Source organism: Hemiscyllium ocellatum, chromosome 26 (assembly GCF_020745735.1).
Source record: "Hemiscyllium ocellatum isolate sHemOce1 chromosome 26, sHemOce1.pat.X.cur, whole genome shotgun sequence".
Classification (NCBI taxonomy): Eukaryota; Metazoa; Chordata; class Chondrichthyes; order Orectolobiformes; family Hemiscylliidae; genus Hemiscyllium; species Hemiscyllium ocellatum.
Window position 1 is genome coordinate 36,770,226 of NC_083426.1, and position 25,940 is coordinate 36,796,165.

General features: G+C 39.7%; 1 protein-coding gene across 3 annotated transcripts in view; it reads right to left on the reverse strand.

The window, feature by feature from the left end:
* Positions 1-25,940, reverse strand: part of LOC132828413 (protein phosphatase 1 regulatory subunit 12A-like) — a 263,395-nt gene that overhangs the window by 131,809 nt on the left and 105,646 nt on the right. For all 3 annotated transcript variants that reach the window (XM_060845496.1, XM_060845497.1, XM_060845498.1), the window contains exons 4-8: positions 22,853-23,012; positions 21,269-21,413; positions 15,814-15,888; positions 12,219-12,298; positions 8,244-8,395 (exon numbers count right to left, since the gene is read on the reverse strand). In XM_060845496.1, coding sequence (XP_060701479.1) covers positions 8,244-8,395; positions 12,219-12,298; positions 15,814-15,888; positions 21,269-21,413; positions 22,853-23,012 — 612 coding nt within the window. The remainder of the gene's footprint in view (positions 1-8,243; positions 8,396-12,218; positions 12,299-15,813; positions 15,889-21,268; positions 21,414-22,852; positions 23,013-25,940) is intronic.

Here is a 25,940-nt window from a genome sequence, read left to right on the forward strand (position 1 = left end):
CACATGTGTGAGTATAAGTGTGAACACTCGTGTGCGTATCTGAGTGAGACAGGATGTATGAGGGGGTCTGAGAGAGTGTGAGATCATGTGTAAGAGTGTGAATGTATATGTGCTTATATGAGAGTGAAGTGTACAGAGTTGTGGGGTCACATTAAGCGTGACATGAACCCAAGATTCCAGACTGGCCTGGGCACCAAACTTGGGTATCAGCCTCTGCTCAGCCATTGTGCGTTGTTGCATATCCCAAACACCGCCTTGGAGGACAGTCACCTGAAGATCCAAGGCCAAATATCCTTGACTGCTAATGTGTTCGCCAACTGGGAGGGAAGATCCCTGTCAGGCAATTATTGCAAGGTGTCCATTCATCCATTGTCGTAGTGTCTGCTTGGTCTCGCCAAAATACCATACATCCCGACTTCCTTGCCTGCAGCGTATGAGGTAGACAAAATTGGCAGAGTCACAAAAGCACCTGCCACACATGTGATGGATAGTGTCCTCACATATAATGGTAGTATTCATGTTGATATGGACACATCTTGCAGTGGCTGCCATGATAGCGTTGTATGGTGTTGTGGTCGATGTTGCCCTGAAGGCTAGGCAGTTTGCTGCAAACAATGGTCTGTTTAAGGTTTAGCAGTTGTTTAAAGACAAGAGATAGAAACATAGGTAAGATCTTGGTGAAGTGCTCATCCTCATCGATAATGTGTTGCAGGCCGCGAAAAACATGGTGCAGTTTCTCTGCTCCTGGATGATGAAGCACACCTTGTCAGTTGTCTCCTGAGGTCGTTATTTCTCCCTGTGACATGTCAGAACTGGCTAACAATAAGTTGGGCATTGTATCCTGTTCTTATAAGGGCATTTTTAAACACCTTCAGGTGTCCATCGCGTTCCTCATCTGAACGATCCTGTGTATGCATAGGGCTTGGCTGTAGAGGATGGCTGTTTTCATAGGTTTGGGGTGGAAGCATGAGAAGTGCAGAATCGTAAGGTTAATCAGAGACTTGTTGTAGAGTGAGGTACTGAGGTGCTCATCCTTGATGGAGATGTGTGTGCCCAAGAAGAAGACCGATTCTAAAGGATAGTCCATGGTAAGTCTGATGGTGGGATGAAACTTGTTCATATCACTGTGTAGTTGTGTAGCAGTCAAGGATATTTGGCCTTGGATCTTCAGGTGACTGTCCTCCAAGGCGGTGTTTGGGATATGCAACAATGCACAGTGGCTGAGCAGAGGCTGATACCCAAGTTTGGTACCCAGGCCAGTCTGGAATCTTGGGTTCATGTCACGCTTAATGTGACCCCACAAGTCTGTACACTTCACTCTCATATAAGCACATATACATGCACACTCTTACACATGATCTCACACTCTCTCAGGCCCCCTCATACATCCTGTCTCACTCAGATACGCACACAAGTGTTCACACTTATACTCACGCATGTGCCCTCTCAAAGTCATACACTTCATGACTCTCACGTACCCACACACTCTCATTCTCTCCCTCTCTCCCACACACACACACATTTTCCCTGTCCCCCTTTCTCTCTCACACGCACATGCACATATACAAGTCTATGGGGTGAAATTGTATTTGCAGATTTGTATTTTTAGTTACATTCCATTTTGTTCAAAAAGCACACAATCTGTCAGCAGTCAATCCATATGACAAGTTATCATTCCTCTGGACCCATAACGAGGAATTGAAGTGTCAATAATGTATCTGTTGTCTATTGCTCAGAAGTCCTGTGCAGCTAAAACGTCTTGTCTGAGCTTGCGCATGAAAATATCAGCATTTTGTTGTGTAAATTTGGTCCCCATGGCTATTCCATGTGTCTGGATAAAAAACTGTGTCAAAGGCGAAAACATTGTGGTTGAGGATGAAGCACATGAGTTGTAGGATGGTGCCTGGAGATTGGTAGATTTTGGTATTGAGTACTGAGGCTTTGCAGTGATGCCACTGTTGTGGGGATGCTGATGCAGAATGCCAAAACATCCATTGTGACAAGGAATGGTCTTGGTTCGACTGGCCTATGGATGCTGAGTTTCTGGAAGAAATCTGTAATGTCGCGACAGAAACTAGGGATCCCCTGTACAATGGGTTTGAATATACCCTCGACACAGCCAGAGAGGTTCTCACACAGGGTCTTGTTGCCTGATGAAACGCCAGGTGTGTTGGCTATGTATATTTTCAGAAGGCAGTAGAAATCCCCTACGCGAAATGTACATGAGAATATGTATGGTACTCTGAAGGATTGGATCAAAAGTCTTGATCTGTTTAGTTCACAGGTATGTACTTTGGTCGGATCGGCTAGTAGTTGCCTATAACATTCCTGGTTGTTCAGTTATTGGTAAACTTGCTTTGATGCTGAAGGCAAATATTGTACGTTGAAGAGAGAATGAATACTGCTCTGAACCAACAGTTTACAAGCACTGGTGTGAAATGACTAGACAGCAGTCTCAGAGTGTACTGGAATATTGAAAATGTAACATTTGACTGTGAAATGGATAACAGTTGGTTGCTGTTTTGACAACGATTCAAATTTAACCAGTTTAAATTATGCCCCAGGAAACTAAAACCCAATATAGTTTGAAGTTATTGTTTTGTCAATGTCGAACCAATGCGACAATCTGAAGTTGGGGATAAAAAAAAGTAAGCATTTTGAAAATTGGAGATAGAGCAACTAGCATCAACACATCCAGAAATTAGGAAATACTCTCTCTTAAAGGTTCTTTTTCACACAAAATATATTTGCAGTAAAAAGAAAGCCGACGTCCCAGAGAGATCACCAGCTGGAAGAAGAAAGATACTAAGGATGATAGCCGCTGCGTGATGCTGAAATTAAATTGATGTAATTTTAATAAGTGTCTTATTGAAACAGTACATTTTTATAGAGTTGGGAGGCAGAAAATAAGCGGTTAAGAGAAGTGGGGGGGGGAGTTTAAGAGTGGTGAATTGTTGTTTAATGTTCACTTTTAGAGTTAAAAAATAAATTGATAATATTTTCTTTAAATTGTGGAATTTGGAAGTTCTCTGTCATTCATTTTAACAGAGTACAATGTAAGTTGAGCTTTTCTTGGGGTTTGTTTTAATTAACAGAAGGTTTCACTGCCACCTCATAACACAGTTCCTTGCAGAAGTCCATTCTATTCTGAACGACAGTGGCTCCTCCTTTGTCTGCTGGTTTGATGACAATGTTGCAATTTGTCTTGAGAGCATGGATGGCATTGTGTTGTGATCAGGTGATGTTTTGCTCTACCTTGTGGGTGTGGCTGATGAATCTGACTTTTAGACATTTCCTGATGGTTTGAGCATGTATATCAAGCCCAGGGCAGTGGTTAGCCCCAGTTAATCCAAGTTAACTCCTCCTTTGGTCCCTCCATTACTGACCTCTCTGACGACTGTTTCAGTTCATCAGTTGTCTCACTGGGCTTGCTGCTGAGTCATGGAAGAATTCCTAGAGTTTCATTCATCTCATGAATTCCCCGTGTTTGCCACAAGACCAACAGGATCCATTTTGGTGGTGGGGCAAAAATTGAGCACTGGGTTGGGAACTTCAATCTCTTTTGGTTGAAGGGTGTTGTCCAATAAGTTGATGATTAATTTCCCCGTGGTGGTACAGTTTTCAACTGTGGTGCCAGGGGAGGCTTGGCTACTGCTGGTGGTGATGCCAGGTTTCTCAAGTTTCTTGCTCTTGGCGTGCATGGCCTCATCTACTTGGCAGTGTCTTGTAACTGTAATGCTGTACCTTGAGTGCAAGCTGAGAACATGGACTCTATCTCAATTTCAAGGTTATGGTGCCTGTAGAGTTGCTATACATGATGATTGAGGAGTTTGCAAGAAGTGTAACAGCAAAATCTCTCAGCGTAGTCTATGTTGCTTCATCCACTTCATCCTCAATCTTAACATCTTCATCTTTGACAATCACTTCTTCATGCAGACACATGGAACAACTATGGGGACCAAATTTGCATCCCAATATGTTCGAACAAGACTTCTTTGCGCACAGGACCTCCAACCAGCACAATACAGCAGATATACTGATGACATTGTCTTCCTCTAGACTCATGGCAAGGAGTCACTGAAACAACTACACAGTGATATCAACAAGTTACATCCCACCATCAGACTGAGCATGTACAATTCTTTAGAATCACTCTCGTTCCTGGGCACTCACATCTCCATCAAGGTCAGGCACCTCAGTACCTCACTTTACCACCAGCTCACAGATAACTTCCAGATTCCACCCTAAACATACTAAAACAGCCATCTTCTAAGAACAAGATGAGGAGAAATGCAACTGACACACTCATAAGAGCAGGCTACGATATTCAACTCATTGTTAGCCAATTCTGACATGCCACAGTGAGAAACCATAATGACCTACTCAGGAGATAGACACGGGATACAACTGACATGGTACTGCTTGTTTTCCAGTACTTCCTGGGAGTACAGAAACTACACAATGTTTTGCAGGGTGCAAAGAACATCACCAATGAGAATGAGCACCTCACCAACATCTTCCCTACGCCTTCACTTCTCACTTTAAACAACTGTCAAACCTTAAACAGACCACTGTTTGCAACAAATTGCCCAGCCTTCAGGACATCGACCACAACACCAGACAACCCTATCATGGCCACCACTGCAAGACATGTCAGAGTGTCAACATGAATACTACCTTTACATGTGGGACCCACCCATTACATGTGCAGTAGGTACTCATGTGACTCTGCCAATGCTGTCTATCTCATACGCTGCAGTCAAGGATGCCCCATGGTGTGGTATCTTCATGAGACCAAGCAGATGCTACGACAACGGATGAATAGACACCACGCAACAATCGCCAGACAGGAATGTTCCCTCCAAGTCAGGAGCACTTCAGCAGTCAACAACATTCGACCTCTGATCTTCAGGTGACCATCCTCCAAGGTGGACTTCAGGATACGCAACAACGCACAGTTGCCAAACAGAGCTGATAGCAAGTTTGGTACCCACAAAGATAAGCTCAACCAGGATTTTGGATTCATGTCACAGTACAGATGATCCCACTACACTGTACACACACACATACTCTTACACACAATGACACTCACACAGACCCTCTCTTATACACACACACACATACACATTCACGCGCAGCCCTCTCAAAGGCACATATTCCATCACACCTGCAGGTCTACAGATGAATTTGCATTTGCAGATTTGTATTGCTAGATACATTCTATTTTGTTCAAAAAGCACTTTATCTGTAGGCAGTCAGTTCATGTAGCATTTTACAAATTCCTACTTTGGAAATAGAACCAGTCTGACTCAAGGATGGGATATAGACAACCTGTAAACCTCATATCTTTCATGTACTGTCTGAGCTGTCACTTTTTATAATAAAACCTTGTTATCTTGGGACTGACTCAGATGATGTTCTGGAATTTACATAGAGTCATAGAGTCACAGGGACGTACAGCACAGTAACAGATCCTTCGGTCCAACTTGTCCATGCCGACCAGATATGCCAAATTAATTTAGTCCCCTTTGCCAGCGCTGGCTCCATATCTATCTAAACCCTTTCTATGTACACATCCAGATATATTTTATATGTTGTAATTGTACCAGGCTCCACCATTTCCTCTGGCAACTCATTCCATACATGCACCACCCTCTGCATGAAAATATTGCCCCTTAGGTTCCTTTTAATTTTTTCTCCTCTCACCCTAAATTATGTCCTCTAGCTCTGGATTCGCCCAATCCAGACCTTGTCTATTAATCCTATCCATTCCCCTGATGATTTTAAAAACTTCTATAAGGTCAGCCCTCAGCCTCCGGTGCTCCAGGGAATAGCCTATTCAGCTTCTACCTATCGCTCAAATCCTCCAACCGAGGCAATATTCTTGTAAATCTTTTCTGAACCCTTTCAAGTTTCACAACATCCTTTCATTAGGAGGGAGACCAGAACTGCACACAATATTCCAAAGTGGCCTAACCAATGTCCTGTACAGCCACAACATGACCTCCCAAATTCTATACTCCGTGCTCTGATCAATAAAGGGAAGCATCTCAAATGCCTTCTTCAATATCCTATCTACCCAAGACTCCACTTTCAAGGAACTATGAGTCTGCACTCCAAGGTCTCTTTGTTTAGCAATACTCCACAGAACCTTACCATTAAGTGTATAAGTCCTGCTCAGAGTTGCCTTTCCAAAACGCAACACATCACATGCATCTAAATTAAACTCCATCTGCCACTCCTCAACCAACTGGCTCATCTGATCAAGGCCCTGTTGTAATCTGAGGTAACCTTCTTCGGCATCTACTACACCTCCAATTTTGGTGTCACCTGCAAACTTATTAACTGTACCTCATATGTTCACACCCAAATCATTCATATAAATGCTGAAAATATTAATCAATCGAAACCTGCATCCCCATTCTAAGTGATTAAAGACTTAACAGCAATCTAGGTTTGCTCAATACATTGCTTAAGTTGTATGACACTTTGATCTTTTACTATAAATTCTGTGTTCAATGATCCTGCCCCACTAGCTACCTGATGAAGGAGCATTGTCCTGAAAGCTTGTACTTCCAAATAAACTTGCTGGACTATAACCTGGTATTGTGATTTTTAACTATTATATACATATTATATGTAGACAACGTAAATCTAACCAGCACCAGTGCTGTAAAGGTTGAATTGCTGGATGTACATCAGATGGTTTTCTAGTGCAGCATGAAGAAGTAAATACAAAAAAGGCTATTTTTATATTTGGTATTATGCTATGAGTAAGAGCACATCAGTAATCTCAGAGTCCTGAGTGAGAAGCAAAGGATTATAAAAATAAATTAAGTTTGAAAGGATATAGTTCAATACAAAGCTATGGCCTTAAATCTAAACCAAAGTAAATATGAAGATATGATGGGCAAGCTGTTTGTGGTGGATTGGAAAACGTTAAAAAGATATAACAATAGAGAAACAATTAAGAAAGTTAATGTTTGATTACTATATGGTTTAAAACAAACATACATTCCCTTAAGTCACAATACCTTAATAGAACTATTGAGTTAACTAAGGGAGGGAATTTAACCAGGTTATTGATGAGTAAAGCCAGTCTGTAACTAGTAATAACTATGTGTTACTCAGTGCTCACTGTCACTATCAAACTTACAAATCTCAAATCTGCACTGCGGCAGGGAGATTTTGTTTTGTTTTCCTGGTGTGTCTGTGGAGGTGTGGGGGAGGCGGGGGAAGAGGAGCAGCAGGAAGCAACATGTAGTAGTGTGGTTGCTGGATCACCGAGTTTCACATACTAGAGAACACTGCGTAATAGAGGCTCAACCTGTATTAAGAGAAACTGTTTTCAGAGGCAAGTTTTATAAATTTCAGCATGTAACTATCAGAGTTTTAAATGCAGATAATTTCAAGGCCATTCAAAACAGAGCTAATTTTCTCAAACCTGTAATACTGATTTGGAAAAACTGTGACTATTAAACTATATAATGAACTGAATAATTTAAAAGTTAACCAAATTTTGAGGCGACAAATATTGCTTTAAACCAGAGCACATGGATGCAAACATGAAATTTTGTACCTGACACTTCATTGCAAAAGTACTCTACTTACCACCTTACAATTCTGGTAATTTCTTTCCAACTAAAAACAATCAAATGTTCTAAGAGACAATACAAAAAGTAGAAATGCTCTAAATCCTTTTAAAATCACTAATTAGAATTTCAGCTGAGATACTGTGTGACTGTGGGTAGGAATTAAAATGAACAGGTTCTTTTTGCAGGAACATTTTGCACAGCAATTTGTGGTATGCAGTGAACTGTCTGAAAAGTTGGTAATTTTCATTAAAATAAAAATCATGCATACTTAGAAACTATGAGTTGTAAGGCATGTAAAAAGAGCAGTGAGGGGTACTACCTATAAAGCACTGTCAAATAGCAGGGAGAGACTGATCGTGTACCTATAGGAGTTAACGTCTATAATATTGTCTGTAACATTATATAAAGTTGATTTTCATAATGAGTACTTAATTGGAATTTGTTTCCAACTACAAGAAATAACTTGTTTTTAAATTGTACTACAATTAAACATCCAGAGAACAAAGTTTTATTATATGGCCTTGTAATTGAAATTACTCAGAACTGACAGATAAAGGAAAACAAAATTAACCTCACGTTTTGAAAATCAAGCATTAAAAATTTTTCCTGGATTTCCTCTATTGTTAAGCTATTTTTCTTCGGGCTTACCTGTGTCTACATCCGACTCAGAGTCAGAGGCATCATCCTCTTCTTCAGAACTGGAACTGCTGGATTCATCTTTCTTACTTTCTTCATTGAGTTTTTCTCGATCAGACAATTTACGCTTTGTTTCTTTTACTTCAGAAAAGATGGTGTCTTTACTGTAATAATGAGAAAACAAGTCAAAATCAGTTAACAGGACAATTATTTCAAACAGCTGATTTCATGAATTAATGCAATCTATGACAAGATGGAACACACTGGAAAAATTTCTAACTGCTGCAAAATAGTTGTTTTTAGTAAGTTTAGGAAATGTGCAGCAAGACTGTTCGATCAGTGCAAAATCCCAATGTTATGTCACAGGATACGTAGACAACAACCAAACAAAAGTTCCAAAAGTCAAACGTGCTGATAGAGGAAAAAAAGCAAGTTTCTCGCCATTAACTATGTACGCGCACCTTTTCAGAGTGACTGAAACAGTGTTAGAAAGGCTCATTATGGGCAACTTCTTTTGCTATGGATTTGAAAGGTAAATTATTTCTCCAGTTTTTCTTCTCGAAGTGATTTAAAAATTCAACAAAATCAGGTGATGGAAGAAAATCAAAACAAGTTTAAAAATTAATAAACAAAATAATTTTTAAAAATTAATTTTTGATGCATGGTGAGGCAAACTAAAGCTACATGATGTACACCATTGACAAACATTAAGTTAGTGGGCCCCAAAAAGCAGTTCATCTTGTTGGTTTAATAGATACTTAAATATTTGTATAATGTAGGTACTTTTTATAATCCACAAATAAACTACTTCAAAACAAATCCTCTAAAAGTTCTAAGCTTGGTAGAAAAAGAAAAATGAATCCCAAATTTTGTACTTATAAATGACTGCACTTTTTAGCACTTGAAAGCAGCCTGAAATTTGATTGTGAGGCATAACAAACCAGTTCAATCAGTATACCTTGAACAGGTATGCACATGACATCATCACTGCACCATAGCATTTGACCTCAGGGCATAGAGATCTCATATTCCACCTTGTCTCCGAGCACTTGAAACATGCTTCACTGTTATAACATAACAGCTTAATATTACCCCAGAAATGTAAGCGCCTGAAGTGTATAATATTTGTACATAATAGTTATTCTTAATAAAAGTCTGTTGATTCTTGATCCACAACCAGTTTCTTACGCTACATGAAATAACATAAGCAATACTCCATAATGGAAAAGCACTCTCTCACCATGGCAGCAGCAGCTGCCATCTAGAAACAGATTCCAATAGTTTGGTGTCGGGTATATGGAAAATTAATTGAAAATCCACCAGGCAACACTAGACAAGAACATTTGTAGGCAGTATCGGTTTCTGAGAGTACACACAGCTGTACAAATCTGTATATGAGGTATAAACCAGCAAAGAAAGCAAGATTAATTTCTTTCAAAATACATTCTTTTAAGACAAAAGAATTCCTAAGATGGCCTTTCTTAAAGAACAAAAATACAAAAGCCTTATTGAGGTATAATATGAAGCCAGCATAGTGTCAGACAGAAATTGGATGCAAGGACACTGTTCCAAGTAATCTACATGAAAGCAATAGTTTACCAGAACTGAAGTCGCAATGCCTGCATTGTAAAGGAAGGAACAACATGGACACAAAATCAAGGATATGTTGCTTAATGTGGTTTAGTCCAATGCTTTGAAGGCAGAAATCTCTGTTACACAGGGCATCCCGATTTACAAGAAATCCACTTCTATTTTGTCAACAAATCAATGGATCGCCCAAAAACAGTTATAGAAATCTTGGCTTTTCATTGATAAGAAGGAGCTTCACAGAACTAACACATCAAGTCACTCCGTGAACAACCAGAAAAATCTAGAAAGATCTGGGCAGAGGTTGTTTTGGATATTTTCAACCTCTCCCTGCAGCAGGCCACTGTTCCTGCCTGTTTCAACAAGGCCAACATCATCTCTGTGCCGAAGGAGGCTCATGCAGCACGTTTCAATGATTACTGCCCTAACTTTGGAGGCCATAAAGTGCTTTGAAAGGCTGGTTATGGCATTAATCAGCCTCTCCACTACTCTTGACCCACTTCAATTTGCCTATCAGACCAACAGATCCATGTCAGATGCCATATCATTTGCCCTTCACTCCTCCTTAGAACATCTTGACACCAAGAACAGCTACATAAGAATCCTACTCACTGATTAGAGCTCAGCCTTCAACACTACTATCCCCTCGAGACTGATTACTAAACTTAGTGATCTCAGACAAAGCCTCTCTCTCTGCAACTGGATCTTTAGTTTCCTGACCCACAGGCCACAATCAATGAAGATCTCTTACTAACACAACACTGGAGCCCACCGGAGGGGTCTACTCAGCCCTTACTGCACTCACTGTATTCCCAAAACTGCATCACTAAATACCAGACCAACGCCATTTACAAGTTTGCCACTGACATCACCATAGTCAGTCAAATCTCAGATGGTGATGAAACAGTCTACTGGTGGGAGGTGGAAGACCTAGAAAAACGGTGCACTGAGAACAACCTAACTCTCAATGCCAGCAAAACCAAGGAACTCATTATTGACTTTCAGCAGGATGTTATTCATGCCCCACTACACATTAACAACACAGAGGTGGAACAAGTGGAGAGTATCAAGCTCCTGGGAATGGTTTTCTTGGACTCTTCATGTGAATGCACTGGTTACAAAGGCCCAACCACATCTCTTCTTCCTCAGGCAGCCGAGGAAATTTGGCATGATGGTGAATAACCTTGTCAACTTTTATAGGTGCGCCATCGAGAGCATTCTGTTGGATGTATCACTTTCTGGTATGGCAACTGTACCATTTCAAGATCAGAGACGGTTACAGAGAGTGGTGAACTCAGCCCAGACAATCACAAAGGCCAACATCCCACCTACCAATTCCGCTGTCAAGGAAAGGCCGCCAGCATTCTTAAGGGTCCATCACACTCTGGCAATGTTTTTCTACAACCTCTACCATCGGGAAGAAGGTACAGAAGCCTGAATATATGCACCAGCCAGTTTCGCAACAGTTTCATTCCAACTGTTCTTAGAATACTGAATGAACTCACAAATGGTTAACATTTACTTGTACCTCTTTTTGTTTTTGCCGCTGTTTACCTATTATTTACTGTCTATGCTACTTATAACTATACTGATCTCCCTGTATTGCTCACAAGACAACGCTTTTCACTGCCTCAGTACGTGACAATAAATTCAATTCAATTCAGTTCAATTCACCCCAACCTTTTCTTTCCTAATCATTCTGTTCAGAGAGATCATGACACACAGTTGGAGCAGACAGGACTTGAACTCAGACCTCTGAACCCAGAGATAGCCCCCAAAGCTTTTTTACTTAAGCAAAACAGATGTGAGGCACATTGAGCTTGAACAAACCCAGAATACAGGCACGATCTAATAACATTTTGATTTGTCCAATGTATGATTTTCATATAAAATTAGAACAGCTGCAAAATATAGAGCCAGAGGAAGAAGGTTCAAAAGCAAATTAGTTCACATTATGCTAACTTATGGGTTGTTACAAAATGCTCAAGTATTCAAACACATGCATTATTTAGTTAAAAATCACACAACACCAGGTTATAGTCCAACAGGTTTAATTGGAAGCACACGAGCTTTCGGAGCGATGCTCCTTCAACAGGTGACTGAAGGAGCGTCGCTCCGAAAGCTAGTGTGCTTCCAATTAAACCTGTTGGACTATAACCTGGTGTTGTGTGATTTTTAACTGTGTACACCCCAGTCCAACACCGACATCTCCAAATCATGCATTATTTAACTAGCTACCATTTAATTCTATGTCTGGAAACAGTGGTTTATAGGGAGACAAAGATAAACTTTACAGAAAGGTTCCCACAAGTTATTGATATGTATTAAAATCCAACAGTCGATTGTTGTGGATCTTTTAAAAGTTAACACAAAACTGAGCATTTGTTATAATTTAAATACCTCAAATGCTTGGCCTGGACTTTGCAATTTACAGTTGATTCAATGAGTGTTGATCTCACAGCTCGTTTCTCAGTACGAAGCTATAGAAGAAACCAAACTACAATGTCAGATTTTAAAAATGTATAACAACTGTAATTTCATATTCACTGCATAAATACAATCTCAGTTAACCACTGCCATCATATCCGCAGAACATCAAATCCTTGCTATCTGCAAGTTTTACGGGCATAGACTTCCCACTTCACCGGAGCTAATATCCTTCTTCACAATTGTATTATCTTCCTCTTTAATCAACAATGCTAACTAACCATGTTTCCTTTTTGTCTACCCTTCCTAAAAACTGAAAACCCTTGATATTCAGTTCCCATCCCCACTTACTCTGCAACCTTTCTCTGTAATTCTAACTATATATCAGTTTATTTCTATTTGTGCAACTAATTCATTCACTTTACTCTGAACACAAAGTGTTAAGGCATGCCTTCTTAACATTCTTAGTCTGGTTTGCATTATTTTGCACTCTGGCCTTGCTTTATTCTTGCTCTTGAATGCTTTGGTTGTCACTTTCATTTCTACAGTCTTTTGATTTTGTCCTTGTTTACTTGTGATCTGTTTCCATGTATAAGTTCTTTTCCTCCTGCCATTTTAGTTTAAACCCTCCCAATCACACTAACCAATATTCCCCCCCAGGACGTCAGTTGTGGCCATGCCCATGCATAGCCCGTCCAGTATGTACAAGACCCACCGCCCCAGAATCAGTCCCAATGGAGCAGGAATCTGAAACTCGCCTCATTGCCATGTATTCATTTGATTCTTCCTACTATGTTTCCTCAAACAAGCACATGGCACTGGCAGCAATCCACAAGGCACTATCTTTTATGCAAAAGTGAGTACTGCAGATGCTGGAGATTCGAGTCAAGAGTGTAGTGCTGGAAAAGCACAGCAAGAAAATCGACGTTTCGGGCAAAAGCCCTTCATCAGGAATGACTATCTTTTATGTCCTACTTTTAACCTTGTTACCTAACTGCCTTCAGGGTAACCTATATTTTTTTTAAAATTATTACTGATACTGATGTTCATTCTCTGATTCCAGAATGCCCTGGAAATTTAAAATCAACTTGCATTATATCACAATGTCAAAAAAAATCATAAAATGCTTCAGTTAGAAACTACATTTGAATCACAGTAATACAAAAGAACGAACTGTGGATGCTGAAGATCTGAAACAGGTACAGGAATCACTGGAGACATGCAGCTGATCTGGCAACATCTGCAGAGAAAAGGCAAAGTTCTGCAGAACTAGACTTGAACCAATTCAGTTTTCTCTTCACAGATGTTGCCAAACTTGCTTAGTTTCTTCATAATTTCTGCTTTCATTTGAACTGTAGTCACTGTTTTCATATTATCTCAAAAATTTATCTTTCCTGCAGTTTAACCCATATTTCAGAACCAAGCTTCTTTAAAATGTAAGTTTTTCAAGTTAAGTCATTTGGAGAATTATTTTCAAATTTAAACTCCAATACTAAAACATATCATTTGAATGGAACACAAGTTCCAATATATAGAATACTCATTTCCTAGATGTCAGTAATAAATTTGAAATATTAATTAAATAGCTTTTCGAACCAACAAAATGTTGATCAATGGTAAAAGACAGTATGGACCGAGGCAGGTTTTCAGAGAGTGAAAACCAGACAGACTGAATCTTGTCTTCACTCATAGAATTCTCTGCCGCATAGTTACAAATGGATCAGAGAATTCACTGTTCTATCATAGGAGACTTCGTATCAAATCAGATTATATTACAGCTACTGGCAGACACTGACTAATTCAAAAATTCAACTTTCAACATTTCAAGGCTTTTTTTAAATTAACGACTGAATTCTTCATTCATCAAATCAATCTGTTACTCTGCGATGATGGATGAATTTGTTTTACCTGTACCCTTTTATCCAAAAAATTTTTCATCTTCTAGTTGCAAAAGGTATTCAGCTGCACTAGAAAAGGAGAATAGGCCCTGGGTGTAGTTCGGCACTTTTACAAAAATGAGCACATTCCTGGACTTTGTGGCAATAAGAGATTAGTTTAAAGTCTGATAGCATTAGGCTGAGAGGTCCTGCATTTACATTAAAGCTGTCAATGTTGACAATCCTTGAATTCAGTATTACGCCTGGAGGGAAAAAGACACTTTGTGGAAAGTGAAGAAAACCTTTGACACCATAAGAATTGGACTAAAAATTTTACTTTAATTATGGCTGTCATTCAGGAAGAAAGGTACATCCATTCAGCCTGACCACCCTCAGTAATACTTTCTACACCTAGAGTACCAGTTTGTGATTTTAAGGGATCCTGAAATACTAAAGTTTGCTGCTTTGTAATTGGTTCAATGACATATCTATATAGTGCAGCCTCTGCTCCAAAAAAAGGAAATATGTTGATAGAACACTGCCAATAATTGGAATTTTGAAAGTTTCAGATATCCAGTCATAATTTTAAAAAGAACTCAGATACTAGGTGCTATTTCTGCACTTGTGTCTAGCAGCTTTAAATAACCTTTTGGAACAACAGGTGATTGGAGAGTTTATTTCTGGTTAACCGATATAGTGGCATCATTACAAAATAAGTATTTTTACAAAAATATTGAAACTCTTACTTTGGATTTAACAGTACTAAGAAAAAAAAATGATTCCAGCTAAAAATCAGAGATTGTGAAGTTGCAATCAGATGTCTGCTATGTACTATCAAAATATAGCAAAACAACTGGGATGAAGGGTCACCAAAATTTAGGTCATGGGGGCAGCCTCTGCCACCACTGGCCAAGAATTTGGAAAGCAAATAAGCATGAAAATTCACTGCAGTCGGCCAAGGTTGAATAGGAAATACTAGTGCAAAATGCCCTAAGCAATCTGAGATATTTGCAAAGGAGGCTTAAACAGACAATGCTACAGTTATTTTGTGGCCACAAGTGAGCTGTAGTTCAAGAGAAAATTAATTGGAATTAACATTGAAACTTCCAAAAAGCTGATATATTTCAAAGAGTCTGAACAATTTGTTTAAAAGAAAAGTCACATTTATCAAATTAGTTCTTCTAAAGTCAAATGGTGTCTGAGAGGCTCATATTAACTCGAAAATCTCAACATGTGGCACGGTTCAGGGAAAGGGATTATATATGCATATAGTAATTAGCTGGAAAGGCAGCCAAGATCCACAAACTCTTAGAAATGGGTTTATGCAGGAGTTGTGAGACAGTCCAAGCAAAATGCTGAATGACCATTTGAAGAGCATGTGAAACAGTTTTGCATTCAAGCTTTAAAACAAATCAAAAATTCTACATGATAGAAGATTTAATTTGGCTCATTTTCTGCATACTTGTATAAAGCAAAGAATGGTTCTGCAATCCAAAACCAGATTTGTACAGCGTTCTAAGAAGTTGCTCATTTTGTCTTCACATGGACAATAAATTTCATATTGTACACGATGAACTTTTTAAATTTGTTTTGAATAACATTTGATAAAATCAAAGTGTTTAATTGAATGCACTTTTTTTAAGCTAAATGTTACCAAAGAGGGGAAGAAAATCCAAAAATAACTCACTTACAATATTTTGTTTCTTCTGGAGTTCCTCTAAAAGCTCAATAATACTTTCGTCTGCTAAATCAAAAGGTGTCTGACCCTGCAAATACAGTATACACAACTTAGCTCTTTGTAACTGCCATTAGAGAAACAGTGAATCAATTTTTACATTGGCATTTTCAGTTGTGTTAACTAGGGCAATTAAGGGAAAGGAGAAAATAAGTGCCAAAAAGATTAAGTATTTGTTAAGAGAACAACAGGAACAGGTAAACATCTGGTTGCTCGAGACTGTACCTTGTGTCCAGCAAAAGAACAGTTACAGCAGAGTCTACACATCACCAATTGATAGAAAACTGTGTAGAAGAAGTGTTCAAAACTTTACATCAAGCTAAATTAAGAATAGATATAAGATGTACTCTACAGAAATTTTAAAAAGTGAGCATATTCTGAACAGATGCAATTTCCACTGTTATCTCATTGTGAAAATATTTTGTTACGTGGTATATTTCTTGGGACATAAATGCCAACATCTTTTAAATTCTGACTGAAGTAAATAGTCATGTTCCAAATATCTTTCAGGAAAAAAATCATAAATGACAATCCAAGGTCATTTTCAGACATATTTGATCAGCTAAGAAACAGCCTGTTTTCGTAGCATTTTTCTCATCAACATCTGTTACCACAAAGAGAATGATGCTACAATGGCACATGATACATGACGAGTTTCATGTGTAAAAAATCAAGGCCTTTCACTGCTCATTCGTTGAAAAGCATTTTCAAACTGGATTGCTAACATGACCTCCTTTCCTTGAAACTCTGAATAAGATGATTGAACAGTAAAAAAAAGTTCAGCAAGCAGGCGAATCAGATTCATTTGTTCCAGCTGTAAACAATCACATTGGATTCAATCTTTTAAAAATTGATTTCGTGAGGACCAGAAGTGATGGTTCAGCAGCCTTTGCAAAATATATTTCAACGTGAAATGGACAGCTTCTTCAGTAGCTTGCTTGTTGATATTCAATTTAAGAGTAAAAAGGGAGAGGGGAAATAGGTGACTGCCAAACAATCAAGAGGAAACAGGCATTTGGAACAGGATGTATCTCAGTGCACCCAACTTTCTAAATAGTACTCTGTCATGAACATTGAGAAGAGTGATAGCTCATCTGGCAAGTGCAGCCAGAGAAACTCCATCTACTAGCTGCATTTATTTTTTGGGAGGGCTGTGGGGGGTGGGGGAGGGATTGCTAACAGAAGATTAGGGGTGGCACGGTGGCACAGTGGTTAGCACTGCTGCCTCACAGCACCAGGGACCTGAGTTCAATTCCCACCTCAGGCGACTGACTGTGTGGAGTTTGCACGTTCTCCTCGTGTCTGCGTGGGTTTCCTCCGGGTGCTCCGGTTTCCTCCCACAATCCAAAGATGTGCAGGTCAGGTGAATTGGCCAAGCTAAATTGCCCGTAGTGTTAGGTAAGGGGTATGGGTGGGTTGCGCTTCGGCGGGTCGGTGTGGACTTGTTGGGCCGAAGGGCCTGTTTCCACATTGTAAGTAATCTAATCTAAAAAGATGGGAAAGGAAGAAATGGAGATGTGGCCGTATTGATTAAGGAGAAATTACAGTTCGAAATTGAGGACAGTCAGAGGGCTCAAGAAGAGAATCAATTAGGCTAGGACGGAACAACAAAGAAAATTGCTTGGTTTAAGTTTACAAGATACTAAGTAGTGGGAAAGTTGTAAAAGGACAATTTTCAAAGGAAATTACAGATAGCTGCAGGAATTATAAAATAGTATAAGAGCAGACTTTAAAGATTACCCACATGTAGACTAATATAGAAGCAGCATTATGGTCAGAGGGATGCAAGAGTTCCTAAAGTATGATCAGGAACATTTTCTACAGGAGCATGTTTCCAGTTCAGTGAGAAAAGAACCACTGTAAAAGCTGGCCCTAGGAATGAGGTGGTACAAGTGGATCATTTACCAACAGATAAATGATTACTATCTCATAATCCCATGATACTACGGACTACCAAAAATCCATAAACCAGGAGCCCCCCTCAGACCTATAGTCTCACTACCCGGAACACCAACTTACAGACTGGCCAAAGAACTACACACAAGACTGAAGTACCTAGTAGAAGAGTCACAGCACTCCATCCACTCCACTCAGGAATTCCTAAAAATCATCAAAAACACCAAAATAGAGGAAGACGAAGCAATGACATAACAGCACTGTTCACCTCCATCAACATCGACCGAACAAAGGAAACACTCATCACACTTTTAGAACAGACCATCACACACACACCAACCACATTACCAACGAAAACATCATGAAGCTAGTGGACCTGTGCCTCACCACCCACTTCACTTTCAACAACATAGTCTACAAACAAACCAACGGCACACCCATGAGATCTCCGCTATCAGGATTCATAGCAGAAGCGGTAATGCAAAGGCTAGAACAAACAGCCCTACCAATCATCAAACCAAAAATCTGGGTTCGCTACGTAGATGACACCTTTGTCATCACAAAACGAAACAAGATAGAAGAGACATTTAACATCATCATCAACATCCTCACAGGCATAAAGTTCACAAAGGAGGAAGAAACTGACAACAAACTCTCATTTCTGGACGTCACAGTAGAAAGAAAGGACAAGGGAGAATTAAAAACCTGCACATACAGAAAACTGACAAACACTGACCAAATACTCAACTACACCAGCAACCATCCCAACACACACAAACAAAGCTGTATCAGAACACTGTTCCAACGAGCCACCACACACTGCAGCACAGACGAACTTCGGAAAACAGAGGAGAAACATCTATACGACATATTCAAGAAGAACGGATATTCAAAAAACACAGTACGCAGATTCCTCAAGAACAAACCATGACAAGTAGACAAAACACAGCCAGAAACCCTAACCACCTTACCATATATTAAAGAAGCTTCAGAAATGACAACCAGACTACTGAGACCCCTCGGAATCCTAGTAGCACACAAACCCACCAACACTCTCAAACAAAAACTAACAAACTTAAAAGACCCAGTACAACCTATAGACAAAACCAACGTCATCTATAAAATTCCATGCAAGGACTGCCACAAACACTTTGTAGGACAAACAGGTAGAAAGTTAACCACCACGATACACTAACACCAGCTCGCCACAAAAAGACACGACCCCCTCTCCCTCATAGCCCTACACACAGATGAAAAAAACCACCATTTCGACTGGGACAACACATCTATCCTTGGACAAACTCGGCAAAGACATGCCAGAAAATTCCTAGAGGCCTGGCACTCCAACCACAACGCCATAAACAAGCACATAGATCTAGATGTCATCTATCAACCCCTCAAAAAACGAACAGGAAATGACATCACCACAAACCCCTGGAACCCCATCCACGAGAAAGATATAAATAGAAAGCAGGAGACAACAGCTGCGCTTCACTTGGGAGGTCGCCACTGATGATGTTACGTAGCCAGGTAATGAAACATCTGGATATCAAACCTACAGCTCAGCGAGCAAACCTACACCCTAAATTGTAAAAGGATCAACAGTTTTACTACTCCTCGGATGCTGCCGAAACTGCTGTGCTTTTCCAGCACCACTCTAATCTAGACAAAAGATCAACGGGCCTGATTAGGGACCAAAACAGTTTTACATGTGGATGGGTAGGGACATTGCTGAGGTACTAAATAATACTTCTGTCTTTACCAAGGAACAAGCTACCCAGATCAAGGTAAAAGGCTCGGTAATTCAGTCATTTGAAGCATTTAAAATGGCTAAGGAAATTGTTGTGGATAGATTGTCAACACTTAAAAGCTGAGAAGGCATCAGAAACAGATAAAATGCATAGCAAAATTCTGAGGGAAGTGAGAGAAAATAAATTGCAGAAGCACTGTTCAGAATTTTCAAACTTTCCTTACAGGTGATGTCAGAAGACTGAGGAATTGCAAATGTTTACATCCTTTTTCAAAAACTGGCGTAAACATAAGCTAAGCAAGTAAGGGACTTCAGTGGTGTAACGCTTCTAGAAACAATAATGCATGACAAAATTGATATTTACTTTCCAAGGAAAGCCAGCATAGATTCATTATGCAAAATTGTATATAAATAACTTGCTTCAATTTTTGATTAACTAACAGAGCATTGATGGGAGTATTGCTCTTAATATTGTGCATGGATCTATAAAAGACATTTGAAAGTTCTGCCCTGTTAGCAAAGTTACAGCTCATGAGAGGGATAGTAGTACATGGATATGAAATTAACTGAGTGAAAGCAAACAGATGGATGAAAGGTTTGTAGTGAAGTTCCCCAGAAGTCAGTGCTGGGCCCTTTACTCTTCCTGATGCATAGTAATGCCAGACCTTAGTGCATAGGGTACAATTTCAAAATATGCAGCTAATACAAAACGCAGAACCATTGTCAATGGTGAGAAAGGAAGAATAAACCTTCAAGGTATTGAAAAGTTGTTTGAATGGGTGGACAAATGGCAGATGAAATTCAATGCAAAGTGGTGTGAAGTGATTCATTTTGGTAGGAGGAACACCAAGCAATAAAAACGTAAAACAATGAGTACAATTCTACAGGGGGCACAGGAACAAAGGAACTTGTGTGTACATGTGCATAAATATTGAAGGTGGAAGAACAGGTTGAGAAAAGATTCATAAGAATGATTCCAAGGCTGAACTCAGATATGATAATAGACAGGGGAAGTTGTAAATTTTCCTTAGTAAGCAGAAGGTTTAGAAGATATTTAATATAGGTATTCAAAATAAAGGGCATGGAAAGAGGAATGGGGTAAACTATTTCTGGAAAAATGATCAAGAACAAAAGAATATAAACTCAAGATTGAGAGTGTTGATAAGAGACATTTTCACGAGTAGTTAAAATCTAGAATGCATTGCCTGAAAATTTGAACAAAGCAGTTTTAATCAAAGCATTCAAAAGCTGGATTGGATTGTAATCTGGAAAGGAACATACAAGGTTACAGCGAGTGGGGTGTCATTGGGATTACCTGAACTGCTTATTCAGAGAGCTGGTGCAGACATCACAGGCCAGACAGCCACCTCCTGTACTGTAATTACCTGCAAGTATGGAAACAGGCCCTTTGGCCAAGGAAGTCCACACTGACCCTTTGAAGAGTAACCCACCCAGAACCATTCCCATACCCTACATTTACCCCTAATGGACCTGACAGTGTTTAGCATGGCCAATTCACCTAGCCTGCACATCTTTTGATTGTGAGGAAACCGGAGCACCCAGAGGAAACCCACACAGACATAGGGAGAATGTGCAAACTCCACAAAGACAGTAGGCTCAGGTGGGAATCGAACCCGGGTCTCTGGCTCTGTGAGGCAGCAATGCTAACCGTTGAGCACTGTACACAGCCAAGACCCAAGTGCAAAAATTTAGATATTTACAAGTTATTCAAACAATGAAAACCATCTTATTAAAAACAACTGACCACTTTATTTACAGCTTCCATGTCAGAAAAATTCTCCACAAGAATTCTACAGGCTTCTTCTTTGCACCAGTGAGCAGCAGCATGCAGTGGTGTCCACCCATCATTGTCCTTGACATTTACATCGTATCCAGCTTGAATTAGCAGCCTAGAAAACAAGCACCAGATAATCATTAAGGCACAGAAGGAGGTCATCTAGTCTATTGAGTCCATGCCAGCCCTTTGTACAACAACACAATCAGACCCATTCTCCTACTCTTCGAGGCCCTGTGGGTTTATTTCTAAGTACTCATCATTGTTTCCTCTGAATCACTATCTCCACATACTAAAATATCTGAGGCAGATGGTTGCATGAGCAACCATGGTCCTCACACTGCCCCACACAGAGCTCTAAAATCAATACCCCATATTTCTTGCATATTCAATTAACAGGAACAGCTTTTTTTGTCCATGTTATCTAAACCTCTTAAAAGCTTATACGTCTCTATTACATTTTGCCTCAATCTGCTTCACCCAAAGCAGAATCCAAGCTTTTCTAATGATACTTTACGATTAAGGATGACTTGCAGATTTTCCTCCATGATCTTATTGAATGGTAGAGCCAATGACCAAAATGGCAGAGTGTGGTGCTGGAAAATCACAGGTCAAGCAGCATCCGATGATTTGGAGAATCAATGTTCCAGGCATAAGCCCTTCATCAGGAATGCTCTGGGGCTATGCGCTCATATCCCACCACAAGGAGGACTTTAAATTCTATTAAAATCTAGACTGTTACCATCCTCAAATGGTTGTAAAAATCATTCTAGCACCACACTCTTAACCCTGATCTTCAGCATCTGCAGTCCTCAACTCCCCCCATGAGCAAAATGGCCCTGTTGTGCTCCTATGCCTTATTGTCATATGATTTAAGCAAGTGGTTTAACTGACAATGTTTAAATAATGAATATTGTAACATGTCTTTGAAACAATACTGTACTTGTAGAAAGTACAGAACTCATTTTGCATTTGCTTCTTCAAGAAGAATAAACATTACACACTAAGTTCAGCAATTAATTAACTTGCAAAGAGGAGAAAAGTCATTTGGTTAATCTTTGTTTCTTTACTGAGAACATTGCACAAAACAATGTATGGGGAAGAGGAAGGAGGTTTGTGGGCATGGAACTGTAATTTGCATCTGAACTGGAACCAGAGAAAGATCAAATAAAAGCTGGTTGTTAACTACTTAGCCTTGATGGAGGATATACATGCTTATGTATTAGGAATGAATTCAGCTATGATGAGCTATAGCCTGACAAAACTCAGTACTAATAGATGAATAACAAAAAAGAGATAGTAGAGGATGACTAGTGCTGACACTCACACCCAACAAAAATATGGTGTATTCAGGACAAAACAAATTTGTCACAGAAGATACAAACAGCCTAAATGATTCTTTATTCCACAATATCATCTCACTAAAGAATTGTCACATGGACTTGGCCAGGAAACAGCCAAAGCGCTCTCTTATTTCATTTAGCAGCCGTAAGTTATTTTCTCACTGACGCAATGGCCAGCATGTCATGATACTTGATCATCTCACAAACTTACTTTAAAACCTCCAAGTAGCCTTTTGCAGCAGCCACGTGTAGAGCTGTGCCACCTGATTTGGTGTTTCTTACATCTTCAATTCTGCCACTGTTCAGCCACTGTCGGGCATCCTGGAGCATTCGGTGTTCCTCCTCTTTCCTTGCAGCCTCAACATCAATTCCTAAGCCAGAAGCAAAGCATAAGTGAAGCAAGCTCCTTTCGCTATTTTCTCAAATATATTGTGTATCTGGACACAGAAAATTATGCACATTGTAACACTGATCTCAATTATAAACCTGATGCATGACCCATAATTCAGTTTAATCAGTTATGTTTGTGCCCTTCTTCCTAGTCAATAGTTTAATGAAATACTTTCTATTTTGCACAATATTCTTCTTTCACGCAATGTGCACATTGCTAATTTGTTCACCTATTGTCATCTTAAATGGAATGGCTTGCTAGGCCATTTCAGAGAGCAATTAAGAGACAATCATATTATCGTGCATCTGTGATCACATGTAAACCAGACCAAGAAAAGATGACAGATTGAAGGACTTAAAAGACCAGACAGATTTTTACAACAATTAAGGACGGTTTCATGGTCATCACTACCAAAACAAATAGCAGTTTAAGCTCAGCATTTTGATAGAATTTGAAGTCCTCCTTGTGGTGGGATCTGAACCCATATCCCCAGAGCATTCTCCCAGTGGCATTACCACAATGCTTCCATCCTCCCAATGTGTTGCAAATGTAGCACAGAACAAACGGCTTCTTGTCCTACCTTTGCAAATACACTTGACTATCAGAAACACGTAAATAACTGAACCAAAACCACCTGATTTTCAGTTGGCGACGAGTTTAAGATTATTCAGTGAATACACATAATTGGAAATAACACAGTCTTTTAATTGTTTCTGAAGAAACTTGAATGCTAATATTAACTAACTTGTTTTTTCCTCTCAGATGATGGTAGTGCCACTAGTTTTTAGTCTTTCATAAAAGGAACACTATTGGTTCATGCACATTACTAACACACAACAATACATGCTTGTTACAAGTTCTTGTATCAAAGATCCTCCCCTCAGGTTCATGGTTACTTGAGTGCACTATTTGATACCTCATCAGAACAGCGAAAGACTCAATGGAGAAAATAACTAGCAGGCTCATATATCATTCCTTATAATGCAAGTTTACAAATTTAATTCATTGCAAACATAATTTTTTATTGATGATACCAATTATGATTTATAAACAACTACAATTGTAAGCTTAAATCTTCAAGCACTGAACTGGCCAAAACAATGGCAGCAATGTATTATGTATGGCATCACAGAAATTGCTGCCTCAACTACTTGGTGCTGGCATTCACATGCTCTAACTCAATTTTTTTCCATTTTCTTTTCCGCAGACTTAATTCTGCCATTCATTTAAAACTATTTGTGGTATAGATATTTATTAAGTTTTAGCATATTTTTAGAAATTAATGCCTCTTAACTTAGTTCAAATAAGGACATAATTTTACAAAAATAGCCAAATAATTAATACAGGAAGGTATAAATAATTTCAAAATAATTTTATTTTCTTCTCCTCCTACACAGCTAACAAAAGGCCCCAAAATCAGCAGTTCATCCACCCCGTGTAAATAATGGTGTCAATTAAGCTTGCTGAAATATCAACTGACTGCAGTTTTATGCTGCTCACACTGCAATAGGGTTTGAGTTTTTAAAATGGCAAGAAGAAATGGGGTATTGTCTTTGGAGGTTTTCCTGTACCCATCAGAGACTTCTGCACGCAAAATAGTAGCTCTTCTTTCCTATGCTTCTACCCACTACAACATCCCCATTTTTATCTGACAATCCCAATATACTTGTGTCTGGGATTCCATCAGGCCTCCTCTATAGGCTTTCCTGCAGTCTCAGGAACTTTGGCAATGCCAAGTGGTTGGAGATGCTAGCCAATGGGGTTGGACCTGCTGCCTCAAGGGGTAGAAATTTCACAATGCACTAATTTAGCAAACCTGTGTTTTAGGGTAGGTGGGCAAAGATCCACCTCAAAGATCCACCTGTCCGCTGGCTGCCCCCACTAAGTTTGTTAAATTCCCTCACTTTTAGAGGGAAGTTAAACTAAGTCGGTATATAGAGTTTGAAGGTGATTAAGTGCCTGGAATGCACTGCCAAAGGAGGTGATGGAAGCAAATACAATACCAACATTTAAGAGGCATTTTAACTGATACAAAAACAGGCAGAGGATAAAGGGATACAAACCACATAGTTTAGAAAGGCATCATGTGTCAGCATAGGCTTGCTGGGCTGAAGGGCCTATTCCTTTGCTGTACTGTTCACTGTTCTTTGAGTTAGGTCATTAATCAATATTGAGGTTCAGAACAGATTCGAAGAACTAAATAGCCTACTCATGTTCCTGCATTCATTTGTGCTGTGTTGCAGCTCATGTGGTCAAACAGCATTTTTACACTAATGTGAGTGGGACTGTGCATGATGAGAACAATTCATATGTCAGATGATCCTAAGTTTCTACACATTTGTTTATGATACGTGTTCTGGCCAGGTTTGAGCGATTTCCAATCGTGGGAAGTGGTCCAAATGGAGATGGGAGCGAATGAGACTGCTCATGCCGATTTTGAAACTTCCAGGCCATCTAGCTCAGCTGGATTTGATTAGATTAGATTAGATTAGATTAGACTTACAGTGTGGAAACAGGCCCTTCGGCCCAACAAGCCCACACCGACCCGCCGAAGCGCAACCTACCCATACCCCTACATTTACCCCTTACCTAACACTACGGGCAATTTAGCTTGACCAATTCACCTGACCCGCACATCTTTGTGACTGTGGGAGGAAACCGGAGCACCCGGAGGAAACCCACGCAGACACGGGGAGAACGTGCAAACTCCACACAGTCAGTCGCCTGAGTTGGGAATTGAACCCGGGTCTACAGGCGCTGTGAGGCAGCAGTGCTAACCACTGTGCCACCGTGCCGCCCACATTCGGCAGTTCTACCGGCAGTCTTGTTTTCAAGGGAGGAGTGTCCACCGTGTTCTGACCAAGTTTCATACATTTCCAATCGTGGGAAGCGGACCAAATGGAGATGG